The sequence below is a fragment of the Nerophis lumbriciformis genome, linkage group LG31 (assembly GCF_033978685.3).
Source record: "Nerophis lumbriciformis linkage group LG31, RoL_Nlum_v2.1, whole genome shotgun sequence".
Classification (NCBI taxonomy): Eukaryota; Metazoa; Chordata; class Actinopteri; order Syngnathiformes; family Syngnathidae; genus Nerophis; species Nerophis lumbriciformis.
This window is the reverse complement of record NC_084578.2, coordinates 24,228,662-24,244,977: the sequence shown is the minus strand read 5'-3', so window position 1 is coordinate 24,244,977 and position 16,316 is coordinate 24,228,662. Positions and strand designations below refer to the sequence as shown.

Genomic DNA, 16,316 nt, shown 5'->3' with positions numbered 1-16,316 from the left:
TCTAATACAATTTCCCAACTCATATGGAAATGGGGTTTGTATTAATATCTCGATATTTTAGCCATGTCACGATACACAATATATATCTCGATATTTTGCCTTAGCCTTGAATGAACACTTGATGCATATAATCACAGCAGTATGATGATTCTATGTGTCTACATTAAAACATTCTTGTTCATACTGCATTAATATATGCTCACTTTAACTTTTCATGCAGAGAGGGAAATCACAACTAAGTCAATTTACCAAAACTGTATTTATTAAACAGTGGCACAAACATTCATGTCATTTCCAAAACAGAAAGTGCAAGATTGTCAGAGACATTTTAAAACAAGCTATAAGTGCACTTTTGTGAATGATGTCACCAAGATGACTTATCAAAACAACACTAAATTAAAGTGTACTTTTTGTACAGAACGCCACTACAATAGTTTAAAACAAACAAAGTGCACTTTTTTGCATGATGTCACACAAGATATTTCAATAACTGTCAAATAAAAATGAGCTGCATAATAGGAAATCAAATAGTGTATGTCCTTCGCTATGTGGTAGGTTCCGGCGGACGTTATCTCCTTCTGTTGTTGATTTTTTTTTTCATACGGTGTTGATCTGGAAATAGTTGCTACGGCATATTGTTGGTGTGGCACCGGCCGAAGATGTTGACATGCAGAGTTTCAAGCACTCCTCATTCTCTAGCGGGTGACTTTTCAAATGATGCTACAGTAGCAGTGCTGCTACTTTTTGTAGCAACTCTTTTGCCGCATAAATGTTGAACATATTCCCGCTTGAAGCCAAACCACCGCCATACGATGGATGCCGTGCTGTTTTTCTTGGGAATTAATTCTTCCTCCATTTATTACCAGATTCGCACCTTCTCTCTCTCGTATTACCACCCACACCGCACCGTTAGCATCACAGCTAACGTTACCATGTCGCTACCTCTCTGCTCTGCGGGATTGTGTGACGTTGCACACGTGTCGTGTGTAAGAAGGTGCGCTTGTTTTATGTCTCTGTGAGAAGGAGAGACAAGAAAGAGAGGGTTTTTGATTGATTGAGACTTTTATTAGTAGGTTGCACAGTGAAGTACATATTCCGTACAATTGACCACTAAATGGTAACACCCGAATACGTTTTTCAACTTGTTTAAGTCGGGAAACGCATGCAGTGTAATGCCCGCAGTCTAAAGCAACTGCGTGAGAATGTATACTCGAATATCACGATAGTCATTTTCTATATCGCACAAACCCGCGATATATCGATATATCACCTAGCCCTACTTACAAGCAGACACGGTGTGTAGACAGAAAAGGGAGAATGGCCGCATTTTGGCTTAAAAACTAACAATGAAGGTGAAACTATAACACTGAAATGTCGCTCAGCAAAAGGGGCTTTAAAACATGGCTCGCTGGTTAGCGACTAACGTCCATCTGCAGACGACAGTGTTTGGCAGTGTACTTCTAAATCACTAATCCTTGCCTCCATGGCGACAAATAAAGTAAGTTTCTTGAAAGTATCATCCCTGCAGGACAAGGAATAGCTAAACATGCTTCACTGCACACCGTAGGAGGATACAATAACTCACCGGCTCCTGAATGCAAACAAATGCCATGGGTGGATTTACACCTAACATCCACTGTAATGATACCAAGTACAATAGTGTATCTAGTCGATACTACTATGATTGATATTTTTCATCGTCACAAAATATTTTTTCTTTTTTTTTAATTCATATTATGTTTATAAACTCAGGAAATGCGTCCCTGGACACATGAGGACTTTGAATATGACCAATGTATGATCTTGTAACTAATTGGTATTGAATCGATACCTAAATTTGTGGTATCATCCAAAACTAATGTAAATGAACAAGTGGATTAATGTTACTGTGTATGTCAGCAGCCAAATTAGGAGCATTAGAATGCTTACCTACTACTAAAAGACAAGTTGTCTGGTATGTTCACTATTTTATTTAAGGCCAAAATTGTTCTTTGATTGCAATAAGAAACATATGTTTAGTATACCGTTTGATTTTTTTGTTAAAATAAAGCCAATAATGCAATTTTTTTGTGTTCCCCTTTATTTAGAAAAGTATCGAAATACATGTTGGTACCGGTACCAAAATATTGGTATCGGGACAACCATAAACTTAATGTGTGTTTAAAATAAACTAATGCCATAACCAATATGAGAAAGCAAACTATTACAGTTTAGCTAGAGTTATGTTCAGCATCCACTTTTTGACAATATCGTGACACGAAAGATGCTGTGTTGTCTGAGGGTGTATTAATGTAAGAGGTACCATGAACATCATCAAATTGGAAATACTGTCACAACTAACAATGAATAAAATGTCAGGCTGTTATGTACTCAAATATGCACACAGTATTTGTGTCATGCAGTGTTGTGCTTAAATATAAAACAGAATAGATTATTATTTTTAAAGTAAAATGTATTTGCTACTTATTATTGACTTCATGTGTTTGTTTATGTTCTTTATATGCATCAATATAATTATCCTGACCTTTAGTTACTTTACACAAGCGGTTCTTCAAATAAACATTCAATCTGATGTTCTTTCCTTGGCTTTGTTGACATTCACATGCTTAACATAGGATGCATTTTAAGTGTTATTCCTTTGATGCTAATTATGTTGATTATCTGTGTTAAATTTATGTTATAAACCAACACAAGTTTAGGGTTAGGTTTAAGTAGCAGAAAATAAACACTTTTTTTCTCTCTTTTCTTCAGCCGAGTCGCAGGGCCCCAAAAAGGACATCGTCTTTCTGGTTGATGGATCTGATGGTGTTGGACGGGAATTCCCTATCATCCAGGAGTTTATCCGTAGAGTTGTGGAGAGTCTCAATGTGGCTGAAAATAAGATCCGGATTGGTGTGGTGCAGTTTGGTGATTATGCACAGGCTGACATGTATCTGAACACGCATGCAACCAAAGAAGGAGTTTTGAATGCAGTCAGAGGAATCAGGCAGCGAGGAGGAAGACAGCGCAACCTGGGCCAGGCCTTGAAGTTTGTCAGTGATGATGTTCTGACTGCCGCACGTGGTAGCAGGAAACAAGAGGGTGTACCTCAGTTTCTGATTGTTGTTTCCAGTGGGTCTTCCACAGATGATGTCAAACGTTCAGCATCTTCCCTGAAACAAGCAAGAGTTCTTCCGTTTAGCATTGGAACAACAGATGTAAATCCTAAGGAGCTCCAAATGGTGTCCTACACACCCAACTTTGCCTACACTGTAGATGATATTCCAGGATTATATACGGTACAAGAAAACCTCATCACCACTCTCACTGAATTATCCGATGACGACATCACCAGGATGATTCCAGTTTTTCCAGACTATGATGGTACCTATACTTTTAAAACATCTATCTGTACATTATGAAATCAAGTTTTATGTATTGAGTGCCATGCATATGTTATTGGAGACTCCAAATTGTCCAGCCCAGGGTGTAACCCACCCCTCACCCAAAGTCAGCTGGCATAGGCTTTAGCTCACTGACAGGGCTGAACAGGACAAGCAAACAAAAGTAATTGAATACATGAATGAATTGATTAATATTGTTTTCGGCTTTATACTTTGCTAAAACATGTATTGACATTGTGATTTCACATAGCTACATTTTGAAATGTGTAATCCGTAATCATACCCGGTTTCCTTTGTTCCATACAGCAATTGTCCCAGCAGTCACTGGTGGAGAAAAGAGGGATGTTGTGTTTCTCATTGATGGTTCGAGTGCGGCACGAAACGACTTTCCTTCCATCCGTGAAATGATACAAAGAGTTGTGGAGAAGCTAGATGTTGGACTGGATAACGTCAGAATTTCAGTTGTACAGTATAGTGATGATGCGACAGTAGAGTTTCTCTTAAAGGAATATTCCACCAAGGAGGAAGTACGCCAGGCTGTGACACGACTTCGAAGCATTGGAGGAAATCGTCTTAATACAGGTCGTGCTCTTGAGTGGGTCTCCAGAAACATCTACCAAAGGTCAGCAGGAAGTCGCATCGAAGATGGAGTGCCACAGTTCCTCATTTTAGTTACCGGTGGAAAATCTGCGGATGATGTGTCTACTCCAGCTGACCAACTAAAGAGAAACCACATAGCACCCATTGCCATTGGCTCAAGGAATTCAGACCCAGATCAACTAAGGCAGATTTCCATGACGCCTGAGCTGGCTTACACAGTTGACAGTTTCCAGCAGCTTCCCGTGGTGGAGCAGCGCCTCATCGATTCAGTCAAAACAATATCAACTTCTGATATCATCGGTAGCTATACACCTCCAAATGTAGACCTTGGTAAGTTAAATCAAGACCTATCAATATCACTTTTTCATTTTAAGGCACAAAAAAAGGTTTTCAAACAATAATTACTGTAAAGTATTCCAGTAAATATGACTTGCTCTGTAATGGTTTCAGTTAAACTGTAAGCATCATCCTCATTAAATCAAAATTAATTAAAATGTCAAATTGTTATATCATATACACTGCCAAGATGTATCAAGTGTTTCATTCATACCAAATCTTTGTTATACTGTATAAACATGTACTTTCTTGAATGATAAAGCTGATATTGCATGTATGCGCAGTTGCACTCAAAAATTTTGAAGCCCCCTACATTTCCAGTATTATATAGAAACTTTCACTAACTGGACAATTTTAAAAGGGATGGTAATATTAGTTACTGGTGTTGGGCGCTTCAAACACAATATGAGAGTTTGAGAGCTGCGCCCATCGGTACACTGTATCTGTGGACCCATCAACCATAACACACAGCAAATCATATTTGGGTGCCCCGTATTCAGCCCACCAGAAAAGTTCAAGCATCAACATGACCAACCCCAACTTGGTTACAGTGTGCCGGTTGCAAGGACTGAACCAAGCTGTGAAAATATCTCACATTCAATAACTTAGTGTTGTGCAATTGAAATGTTTTTTTTATTGTTCATTGCCAACTACTGAAAGTTTATAAACAAACGGTACAGTGGCCAATTAATAATTTTGAGTTCAACCGTGTTGTAGCTACATGTATATTTTGTCAAAAAGAACTAAAAAATGTGTGTACAGTATGACAAATAAAACAATATATAGAGGTAATTCAGTGAACTAAATTGACCAGTTAAACCCCTAACCCTAATCCTTACCATAATTTTCAGACTATAGAGTGCACCTAAATATAAACCTCACCCACTTAATTTTTTTGCACATTTTATTTTGTACATATATAGGCCACACACATTTATAGGCTGTCAGATGTACACATTGAAACATAAAATAATTATACAAGCACTTGTGTTTATTTACAAAATGTACGGCATACAGTTTTCTGATTTAACAGTCTCATGGCTCCACCATTACCTATTAGGCAATTGGTCTGACGTGGAAAAGGGCTAAAAATATCAGATGCTTTTATACATTTCATAAATAACTCAAATTAGGAATTAAAAAAGCTAAATAGAATCTAATTTCTTTTTTTGTTTATCTTACAGGTAATTTAGACCTTGGAAAGAAGGACATTATATTCCTCATTGACGGCTCAGAAAACACTGGGGCTACGGGTATTGCTCATATCCGTGACTTCATTCTGAACATTGTTCAACAACTGGAAATACAGCCTGACCAAGTGCGTGTGGCCGTTGTCCAATACGCAGACAATGTTAAAACAGAATTCTCTCTCAATTCACATGACAACAAAAAGGATGTTATCTCAGCTGTCAATAGACTTCGTCAAATCGGTGGTCGCTCTTCGGATCTGGCTGATGCCATTGAATATGTGATACAGAATGAACTAAAGCCATCAGCTGGTGTTCGTCCAGTGGATGCCTCCCAGCATCTTGTGGTTCTCACAGGTGGACGTTCTCCCCAAGATGTGTCTATCTATGGACCTTTGCTCAAAGGATCCAGGGTCAACTGCATTGGTATTGGATCAAGTGGGGCAGACAAAAGGCAGTTAGCCCAAATTTCAACCACGTCAGAAGATGTCCTTCAAATTCCTACGTTCCCAGGCCTGCCAGCAATCAAAGACAGGTTCATTTCAAGATTGAGTGGAAACCTCCTTGTGAAACCAACCATAGATGAGATTCCCAGTGAGTGCTGTAGAAATGAATACAATTTTATGACATGTTGTACCTTGTTATATCATGAATAACTGCTACTAACTCTATTCTGTCATCATCAACACATTTTTCCAGCACAAGGTTTGCCTGCACCCAAGAAGGCTGATATCGTGTTTTTGGTGGATGGTTCTATAAACTTGGGCAGAGATAATTTCAATGAAGTGATGGCATTTGTCAGCAACCTAATAGATTTGTTCTTCAATGATCGAGACAACCTAAGGATTGGACTGGCTCATTATGCCACAGATGTGACCGATGTCTTCTACCTCAACACCCACAAAAACAAGCAGGACATTGTTAGTGCCATTGAACAAGCAGAATACAAAGGGGGGCGAAAAATCAACACTGGGGCTGCCATTCGGCACGTTCAGAATGTTCACTTCTCCAAAGAACGAGGCAGTCGAAAAGATGAAGGGACTCCTCAAATCCTAATGGTTTTCACAGGAGGACGGTCATCTGATGACGTAAAATCAGCAGCGCTTGGTTTGAAGAATAGCGGTGTGAGAGTATATGCCGTAGGAGTGGGTGACACTGGGAACGATTTAGAAAACCTTGCAAGTGATTCTTCAGCGGTAGCTCGGGCCAGAACCTTTCAGGAGCTTTCAGAGCTCACTGAGCAAATCCTGGAGACGTTAGATGATGAAGTGAAGGGGAAGCTGTGTGTTGGAGTACAAGATGTTGCTAAAAGTAAGACGCATTGTTAAATCATATTTTTTGGAATACATTCCCAAATAGTTTTGCACAACAGTCATAGCAACAATTATTTTAAAACGTTTTCAAAGATTTACAGTTTTGTTTTTATTTTTGTACCATTTCCAGCCTGCAACCTTGAGGTGTTGGTGGGCTTTGATGTTTCTGCACAGAATATCTTCAGTGCTCAAACCAACCTCCAGAGCAAGATGGGCGCTATTCTGCAGAGGATCTCCAAAATGTCAACCATCAGTTGTTCTTCTGGGCAGATTCCCACTATCCAAATTGGCATGCTTGCCATCGACTCTGCTGGACAGCCTGTCCAGTTGGATTTCACTGACAATTCTGACAAGCTATTTGACGACTTTAGGGCTCTTAGAACTCGCGGCCCATTTGTCCTTACCAGCAAGACCATCTCAGCTTACACTGACAGATTCAGAACCAGACAAGATAATGCTGTCAAGGTTTGTTTCTAAGATAATCCTGATCACCCTACAGTAGGGCTTTCCAATAAGGGTTTCTGCACAACGTATGAGATCATGCTTTGCATGGGGATCAAGTAATTTTTTTTACTCAATCAAGTACAAATTAATGTATAACTTTTATTTTGTGCTGGTCTGTTCAAATAAAAGTATGAGCTGTTAATGTATATGTAATAAAATCAGCAGGGGATCAAATACTCATGATCTCCACTGTCATTACTGGAGATGATTAATAATGTTTTATTTTTCTCCCTTCAAGGTTGTTATTCATCTGACTGATGGTCTGGATTCGCCCTATTCTGAATTAAAAAGACGAGTTGAAGAACTCCGACAATCAGGTGATTACTTTGTAAAATGTTAAATTTCGTGAAATCATCATAACAGATTCATCAGAAAATATAAATATTATGTCTACCATCAGGAGTCAGCAGTTTCATCCTTGTTGGGCTCGAGCGGGTGCTCAAATTTGAGGAAGCTGCTTTACTGGAATTTGGTCGCGGCTTCAGGTACACCAGACCTCTACGACTTAACGTCCTGGACTTGGACTATGAGCTCATGGAGCAACTCGTAAGTTGACCTAATTTGTAACTTAAATAAGTCACATAGTGAAATCAAATCAGGAGGTTACGAGTATGAATCTTGAATTTTCGAAATTTAAATGATCTCCCTGGGTTTTCTCTGTTGTTTTGGCTGTCTCGTGGTACGTCTAGTACCAGTTTGAACTAACTCGCGTTGTTTCCTGCCAATATGCCGTTGTTTTGATTTTACGTGGTGAATGCTGGATGCATGATGTCATGTCCCACAGTTCTATTGGAACTGAAAGTAATATAATAATTACAGCTCTAACTTACTTTATTGTAAATTTTGATCCAAAATCAGAGGAGAAGGCGCATGCTGAACAAGTTGGATACAAACTGGAAATGGCCAATTATGCAAATAAACTGATCACGTCATTTAAAGTTAAAGTTAAAGTTAAAGTTAAAGTACCAATGATTGTCACACAAACACTAGGTGTGGTGAAATTTGTCCTCTGCATTTGACCCATCCCCTTGTTCACCCCCTGGGAGGTGAGGGGAGCAGTGGGCAGCAGCGGTGCCGTGCCCGGGAATCATTTTTGGTGATTTAACCCCCAATTCCAACCCTTGATGCTGAGTGCCAAGCAGGGAGGTAATGGGACCCATTTTTATAGTCTTTGGTATGACTCGGCCGGTGTTTGAACTCACAACCTACCGATCTCAGGGCGGACACTCTAACCACTAGGCCACTGAGTAGATGAGTAGGTATTTGTCAACTTTTAAGACTGTATAGATACTTTCCTTGTGTGGGTGTTGGCAACACTAACGTGTGTGTGCGCTGTTGATGTTGTCGTGCTTTTGGCGTCCTGTAACCTGGTCCTTAGCAGCTTCTCCCTGGTTAGCTTAGACTTAGACTTAGACTTAGACTTAGACTTCCTTTTTATTGTCATTCAAATTTGAACTTTACAGCACAGATAAGAACGAAATTTTGTTACATAAGCTCATGGTAGTGCAGGATAAAAAAAAGCAATAAGGTGCATATATAAATAAATAAATATATATAAATAATATATAAATATATATATAAAATAAATAAATATATATGCGTCCACGTTTATGGATGCATGTTATATCGTCTTTTAATTCCAGCGAGTTAATCCATTTTAGGGGGAGCTGAGGGGATAATTTAATTATGATGCGTTCAAGAGTCTTACGGCTTGAGGGAAGTAGTTGTTACAGAACCTGGAGGTTCTGCTTCGGAGGCTGCGGAACCTCTTTCTAGAGTCCAGCAGTGAAAACAGTCCTTGGTGGGGGTGGGAGGAGTCTTTGCAGATTTTCTGAGCCCTGGTCAGGCAGCGGCTTTTTGCGATCTCCTGGATAGGAGGAAGAGGAGTCCTGATGATCTTTTCCGCCGTCCTCACCACTCTCTGGAGAGACTTCCAGTCTGAGGCATTGCAGGCTCCAGTCCAGACAGAGATGCTGTTGGTCAGCAGGCTCTCTATTGTGCCTCTGTAGAATGTGGTGAGAATGGGGGGAGGGAGCTATGCTCTTTTCATCCGACGCAAAAAGTGCATGCGCTGCTGAGCTCTTTTTACAAGAGCTCCCGTGTGTAGGGACCAGGTTATATTGTCAGTTATCTGCACCCCCAGGAACTTGGTGCTGCTTACTATCTCCACCGCTGTGCCGTTGATGTAGAGTGGAGCATGGCTGGACTGGTGCTTCCTGAAGTCAACGATGATCTCCTTGGTCTTGTTGACATTCAGGACCAGGTTGTTGGTTCTGCATCAGTCAACCAGATGTTTCACCTCTTCCCTGTAGTCCATGTCATTGTTGTCACGGATGAGGCCCACTACTGTCGTGTCGTCCGCATACTTCACAATGTGGTTGGTAGTGGACCTGGCGCAGCAGTCATGAGTCATCAACGTGAACAGCAGCGGACTCAGGACACAGCCCTGGGGGGAGCCGGTGCTCAGGGAGATGGCACTGGAGGTGTTGTTGCCCACTCTCACAGATTGGGGTCTGTCTGTGAGGAAGTCAAGCAGCCAGTTGCATAGGGGGGTACTGAACCCAAGGGGTGCCAGTTTGCTCACCATGTGCTGCGGGATGATGGTGTTGAATGCTGAGCTGAAGTCCAGGAACAACATCCGCACGTGTGTGTCCTTTCCTTCCAGATATTCTAAGCTCAGATGGAGTGCAGAGGAGATGGCGTCCTCTGTGGAGCGGTTAGGGCGATAAGCAAACTGGTATGGGTCGAATGTGGGGGGAAGTCTGGAGACAATATATTCCTTTACCAGCCTCTCGAAGCACTTCAATATGATGGGGGTGAGTGCAACAAGGCGGTATTCATTGAGGGAGGAGATTGTGGGTTTTTTTGGCACTGGAATGATTGTGGCCGTCTTAAAACATGATGGTACCACAGCCTGGGTCAGCGAGATGTTGAAGATGTCTGTGAGAACCCCAGCCAGCTGGTCTGCACATCCCTTAAGCACCTTTCCCGGAATGTCATCAGGTCCTGGTGCTTTCCGGGGGTTCACTCTCCTCAGGGTTTTCCGGACATCCGCGATATCCAGGTTGAGCGGCTGCTCATCAGGGCGAGGGATGGATTTTCTCTCCGTAGTGGTGTTAAGTGCCTCAAACCTTGCGAAGTAGTTGTTAAGGTCATCTAGGAAGCTGATACTGTTGTCACAGGGACAGGGGGCAGCTTTATAGTCCGTGATGACCGTTATGCCCTGCCACATTCGTCTAGTGTTTGTGGGGTTGTCGAAGAAGTCCTGCACTTTCTGACTGTGAGCACGCTTTGCAACCTTAATGGCACGGTTCAGGTTAGCTCTGGCTGATTTTAATGCCACCATGTCGCTAGACTTGAAAGCCTTGTTCCGAGCCTTCAGCATTGCACGTACCTCACTGTTCATCCAGGGTTTCTCGTTGGCCCGTGTGGGGATGTTCTTGATCACACTGACATCCTCCATGCACTTCTGAATATATGCGGAGACAGACTCTGCATACTCTTCCACACATGTGTGGTGATTTTCGGTGGCGGCTGCTTTGAACATGTCCCAGTCTGTGATTTCGAAGCAGTCTTGTAATGCTGACATTACTCCCTCTGGCCAGGTCCTCACCTGCTTCACTGTAGCTTGCTTCCTGATCAGCAGGGGCTTGTATGCAGGAATTAGCATCACAGATAGATGGTCTGAGGAGCCGAGGTGGGAGTGTGGTGCAGCTGTATACGCCTGTTTAATATTACTATACACCAAGTCCAATCTGCTTCCACCCCTGGTTGCAAAATTCACATATTGATGGAAATGAGGGAAAACTGTTTTCATGTTAGCTTGATTAAAATCCCCTACCATGATGAAAACTCCCTCTGGATGTGTAGTTTGCAGTTCATTGATGGAGCAGTACAAAGCATTCAAAGCTTATTTGGTGTTAGCACTGGGGGGAATGTACACTACTGTGAAGTTCATAGCACTGAATTCCCTGGGTAAATAAAATGGCCTGCATTTTATAGTTAATAGTTCAACATCAGGAGAGCACTGGCGTGATACTATCTTCCCATTATTGCACTAGTTATTATTGACGTATATGCAAACATTTACCAGTGAGAGATTTGCTCCTGTTCGACCGGAACATAGTTAGCCCCTCAATGCTAACTGCCTCGTCCGGAACGGATGATTTCAAACACTTTTCTGGTAGAAATGTGGCGCAGCAGTCTCTCATCTCGCGTCTTGCATTTAAATCCAGCTTCAGGTAGTCCAGTTTGTTCTCCAGGGAGCGGACGTTTGAAAGCAGGATGGAAGAAAGCGTCATTCTGTGGGGATTAGCCTTTAGCTTGGTTGTTAGCCGCGCTTGGCATGCCCGCTTCTGCTTCCGATCACACCGCTTACGTGTCTTCCGTTGACGGTCCCCGCTGGTACTTGACTCCGCTGCGTCAAAGGCCGCTGGATGTAGCCGGCGAAGTATTCCCATGCTAGCGAGGAGGTCCAACGTACACGCATCTTTCGGTCCAAAACGGCCCGATCTATCCACATCCAGAATTGTCTGGCGGTCGTATGTGACCACGGAGTGTCCACGCTGTAAGCCAGCCATGAAATTTAAAGAATTGTCCGGTATTTTTGCCAAATTGTTCTATTTCTACCATGAGCGTCTGCAAGCCGCAGCCCGTCAGGGCACCGCCATCTTGACAATAGACAATTAGCTTCCTATACGTGGTGTCCTGTGGAGAATTCAGTGCTAGACTTCGTTTCAAATACTGTATAAGGCTTGTGAGGACTATGCTTTGGAATGCCGCCACAAGAACAACAAAGGCCAAGCAAAGCGCATGAAGAATGATGCATATTTATTCACACAAAGCACAAGTAGATGCTGCAGTGGAAAAAAAATGGAGTCCCAACAATATAAACTTTTTTTGTTGTGTAGGACAATATTGCAGAGAGAGAATGCTGTGGAGTACCATGCAAGTGTACAGGTGCAAGAGGAGACCGAGGGTCTGTAGGACTTTCTGGACTTAAGGTAACCATTGGTCCAAATGAGAACATTTAATTACAAAACCTGTGGTTATAAATTGTTTTGTTTTTGTAGGGTAGTCCAGGAGCTGCTGGAAGCCAGGGGCATCCTGGAGATGAGGGTGGACCGGTAGGTGGTATTCTGCCATGGCATGTGGTCTCCATAAAAACTCTTACTACAGCTGTAAAGCTTTGGTTTTAACGCACCTAAGAAACTTTTCTATGGATTATTCCCTTTCTTTATTTTCATGTGTCAGCATATTTACTCACCTTCTCTAACAGGGAGAGAGAGGTCCTCCTGGTGTGAATGGAACTCAGGGATTCCAAGGGTGTCCTGGACAGAGAGGTTTCAAGGTAAACATTGATTAGCTTACATGTTTATATTTAATATAAAGTCAAATATATGTATTTGACTTTATTATTATGTACTGTCCATACTGTATTTAATATTAAAGTGCATGTATGAGTCCTAATGCGATATTCCTTCCTTTGCTCAGGGTTCCCGGGGATACTCTGGAGAAAAGGTGATGTCATTTTCTTTTCAGATTGAAATTCTGCTTGTAAAACGAAGTGAAGGAAGCTAACAACTCCTTATGTGGTGCAGGGGGAAGCTGGAGAGATTGGCCTGGATGGCATTAATGGTGAAGAGGTGAGGGAGAATTCTGCGATTTTATGATTCATCAGCTTATATTAGTTCAAGAACAACCGTAGTAACTGTTGACTTTGCTTCTTTTCAGGGCAACAGTGGCGTGTCTGGACCCTCAGGAGACAGAGGAAATCCTGGCAGAAGAGTAAGTCATGGATTTAGTTATTAAATACATGATGGCTACAATACGGTATACTGCACATATTACATTTACTTTTTTCTTCTGTGCTTACAGGGTCCTAAAGGTATCAAGGGACAAGCAGGAGACAGAGGAGAAACAGGAATCAGAGGAGACCCTGTGAGTATTCTTGATGTTTTGTTCAATGCAAATAATTGCTGTACTATCATATTAAGTGTCTCCAATGTGTGTGAATTAGTGTGAAGTAAATTACATTTATATAGCACTTTTCTCAAGTGACTCAAAGCGCTTTACATTGTGAAACACAAAATCTAAGTTACATTTCAACCAGTGTGGGTGGCACTGGGAGCAGGTGGGTAAAGTGTCTTGCCCAAGGACACAACGGCAGTGACTAGGATGGCGGAAGCGGGGATCGAACCTGCAACCCTGAAGTTGCTGGCACGGCCGCTCTACCAACCGAGCTATACCGCCCCACACTTTGTAGGCACACACATGTGCCTACAAACTTAATATTTTAATGGTGATTGCAAAGATGTTTCTAAATAAGAAGCCATAAAACATGTTGGATGTTCTGAACCGGGTCTTCTGCAGTTTTGTCCTGGACTTCAAGTCCCTAAGTGACATGCAGGAACATTTAGGAGAGCTTGTCATGTGACAGTCATGTAAATGCATATAAAGAAACTAATGTAGCTCATATGCAAAAGATTATTTGTTGTCATTCAAGTTCATTTTAGATTTATTTGAGGAGCTTTCCACCCAATCAGTGCTATTTGCTTGTCATAATTCTCTCAAAAAACAAATTTTTTCCAACCCTAAATCTGATCTTTCACATATTCAACTACTTATAGGCAACTTAGACTTGGACAAACTTTATTGATCCACAAGGGAAATTGTTCCTATATTTTATAGGATAAATAGAAAAGAATAGTACGATGAAGATTACTCATTTGAGTACAGGACTGAAAGTAACAGGACTTATATTTTAGAATAGAAATATCAAATACATGAAATATATAATTTATACTACCGTATTTTCCGCACTATAAGGCGCACCGGATTATTAGCCGCACCTTCTATGAATTACATATTTCATAATTTTGTCCACCAATAAGCCGCCCCGGACTATAAGCCGCGCCTACGCTGCGCTAAAGTGAATGTCAAAAAAACGCTGCGCTAAAGTGAATGTCAAAAAAACAGTCAGATAGTTCAGTCAAACTTTAATAATATATTGAAAACCAGCGTTCTAACAACTCTGTCCCAAAATGTACGCAAATGTGCAATCACAAACATAGTAAAATTCAAAATGGTGTAGAGCAATAAATAGCAACATAATGTTGCTCGAACGTTAATGTCACAACACACAAAATAAACATAGCGCTCACCTTCTGAAGTTATTCTTCATTCGTAAATCCTTCGAATTCTTCGTCTTCGGTGTCCGAATTGAAAAGTTGCGCAAGCGTGGGATCCAAAAATGGCCGGCTCCGCCTCGTCGAAGTCATCGGATTCAGTGTCGCTGTTGTTGTGCAGCAGTTCTGTGAATCCTGCCTTCCGGAAAGCTCGGACCACAGTTGTGACCGAAACTATCTGCCCAGGCATTTACGATCCACTGGCAGATGTTGGCGTATGTCGACCGGCGCTATCTGCCCGTCTTAGTGAAGGTGTGTTCGCCTTCGGAGCTGTGTGAAAAAAGCCACCCGGCCTCTTCGCGTAAACTTCCCTTAACCACTCGCTCATCTTTTCTTCATCCATCCATCCCTTCGAGTTAGCTTTTATGATGACGCCGGCTGGAAAGGTCTCTTTTGGCAAGGTCTTCCTTTTGAATATCATCATGGGTGGAAGTTAGCATGGCAAGCTAGAACCACAGTGAAGGATGACTTCTCATTCCCTGTGGTGCGAATATTCACCGTACGTGCTCCCGTTCCACAGTGCGGTTCACAGGAATATCAGCTGTGAAATACGGTAGTAATCCATGTGCGGATGGAGAGATTGCGTCTTTTTATGAACCGGATCGCTTAGTAGGAGCCATTTTGTGGTCTTTACAGATGTAAACAGGAAATGAAACGTACGGTGATATCCGCGCGTTTTTTCTTCTTCTTCCGGGGGCGGGTGAAGCGCTTCCTGTTCTATGGGGGCGGGTGCTTTCCTTGGCGGTTGCTTGCGTAGAAGAAGAAGCGCTTCCTGTTCTACCGGGAAAAAAGATGGCGGCTGTTTACCGAAGTTGCGAGACCGAAACTTTATGAAAATGAATCGTAATAAAGCGCACTGGGTTATAAGGCGCACTGTCAGCTTTTGAGAAAAATTGTGGTTTTTAGGTGCGCCTTATAGTGCGGAAAATACGGTAATAGCGAGTTGTTTGGTTGGTTGGTGTCAGTTTATTTTTGGAACACGCATACAGTTACAATGTAATACATCAGATAAGTCCAGTTGTTTCATTACAGCGTGTCCGAAAAGGAGTAGGAAGAAAAAGAGTTTATGTAATCCTAACCTTTTTCGTATCATAGCAGTTTTAACCCATTTGTTTGTTCTCTATTTGTATCACAGCAGTGAATAAATAAATGAATATAAAATGAGCAAGTAAATAATTATTAAATACATAAATAAACAATACATTAAGTTGTGAGAAATAAATAGTTAAGTAATTTATGGTTCACCTATGAGATAAATAAAATTAACTTAAAAAAAAAAATTATGTTCAAGATGTTTATCAGGAGTCTTCTTCTTTGTACTTTGTGAACACTTTGATTTTCAACAGTTTGTTAAACTGGATCATATTAGTACATTGTTTTACTTTCTTGCTTAATACATTCCATAATTAAATTTCACATACTGATATGCTAAAGGTTTTAGGTGTTGTACGTGCATACAGATGTTTTAAATTATTGTTTTCTCGAAGGTTATATTTCTCTTCTTTTGTTGAAAATAATTGTTGTACATTCTTGGGTTGCAGGTTATAGTTTGCTATGTACATAATTTTTGCTGTTTGCAAATGCACTAAGTCATTGAATTTCAATATTTTCGATTAAAAAAATAAAGGGTTTGAGTGTTCTCTATATCCAACATTGCATATTATCCTAACTGATCTTTTTTGTAACACCTTTAGTGAATGAAGTGTACTTTGGTAATTATTTCCCCATATTTCTACACAATAACTCAGATATGGTAACGCAAGCGAGCAGCAGAGTATATGGAGTGATTTTTGGCCAGAACATATT

At 41.2% G+C, this 16,316-nt stretch overlaps 1 protein-coding gene across 3 annotated transcripts in view; it reads left to right on the top strand.

The window, feature by feature from the left end:
* Positions 1-16,316, top strand: part of LOC133574275 (collagen alpha-3(VI) chain-like) — a 136,977-nt gene that overhangs the window by 86,995 nt on the left and 33,666 nt on the right. For all 3 annotated transcript variants that reach the window (XM_061926380.1, XM_061926379.1, XM_061926378.1), the window contains 14 exons: positions 2,752-3,363; positions 3,690-4,313; positions 5,504-6,100; positions 6,206-6,817; positions 6,950-7,284; positions 7,562-7,640; positions 7,724-7,869; positions 12,234-12,326; positions 12,396-12,449; positions 12,602-12,673; positions 12,817-12,843; positions 12,924-12,968; positions 13,057-13,110; positions 13,201-13,263. In XM_061926380.1, coding sequence (XP_061782364.1) covers positions 2,752-3,363; positions 3,690-4,313; positions 5,504-6,100; positions 6,206-6,817; positions 6,950-7,284; positions 7,562-7,640; positions 7,724-7,869; positions 12,234-12,326; positions 12,396-12,449; positions 12,602-12,673; positions 12,817-12,843; positions 12,924-12,968; positions 13,057-13,110; positions 13,201-13,263 — 3,413 coding nt within the window. The remainder of the gene's footprint in view (positions 1-2,751; positions 3,364-3,689; positions 4,314-5,503; positions 6,101-6,205; positions 6,818-6,949; positions 7,285-7,561; positions 7,641-7,723; positions 7,870-12,233; positions 12,327-12,395; positions 12,450-12,601; positions 12,674-12,816; positions 12,844-12,923; positions 12,969-13,056; positions 13,111-13,200; positions 13,264-16,316) is intronic.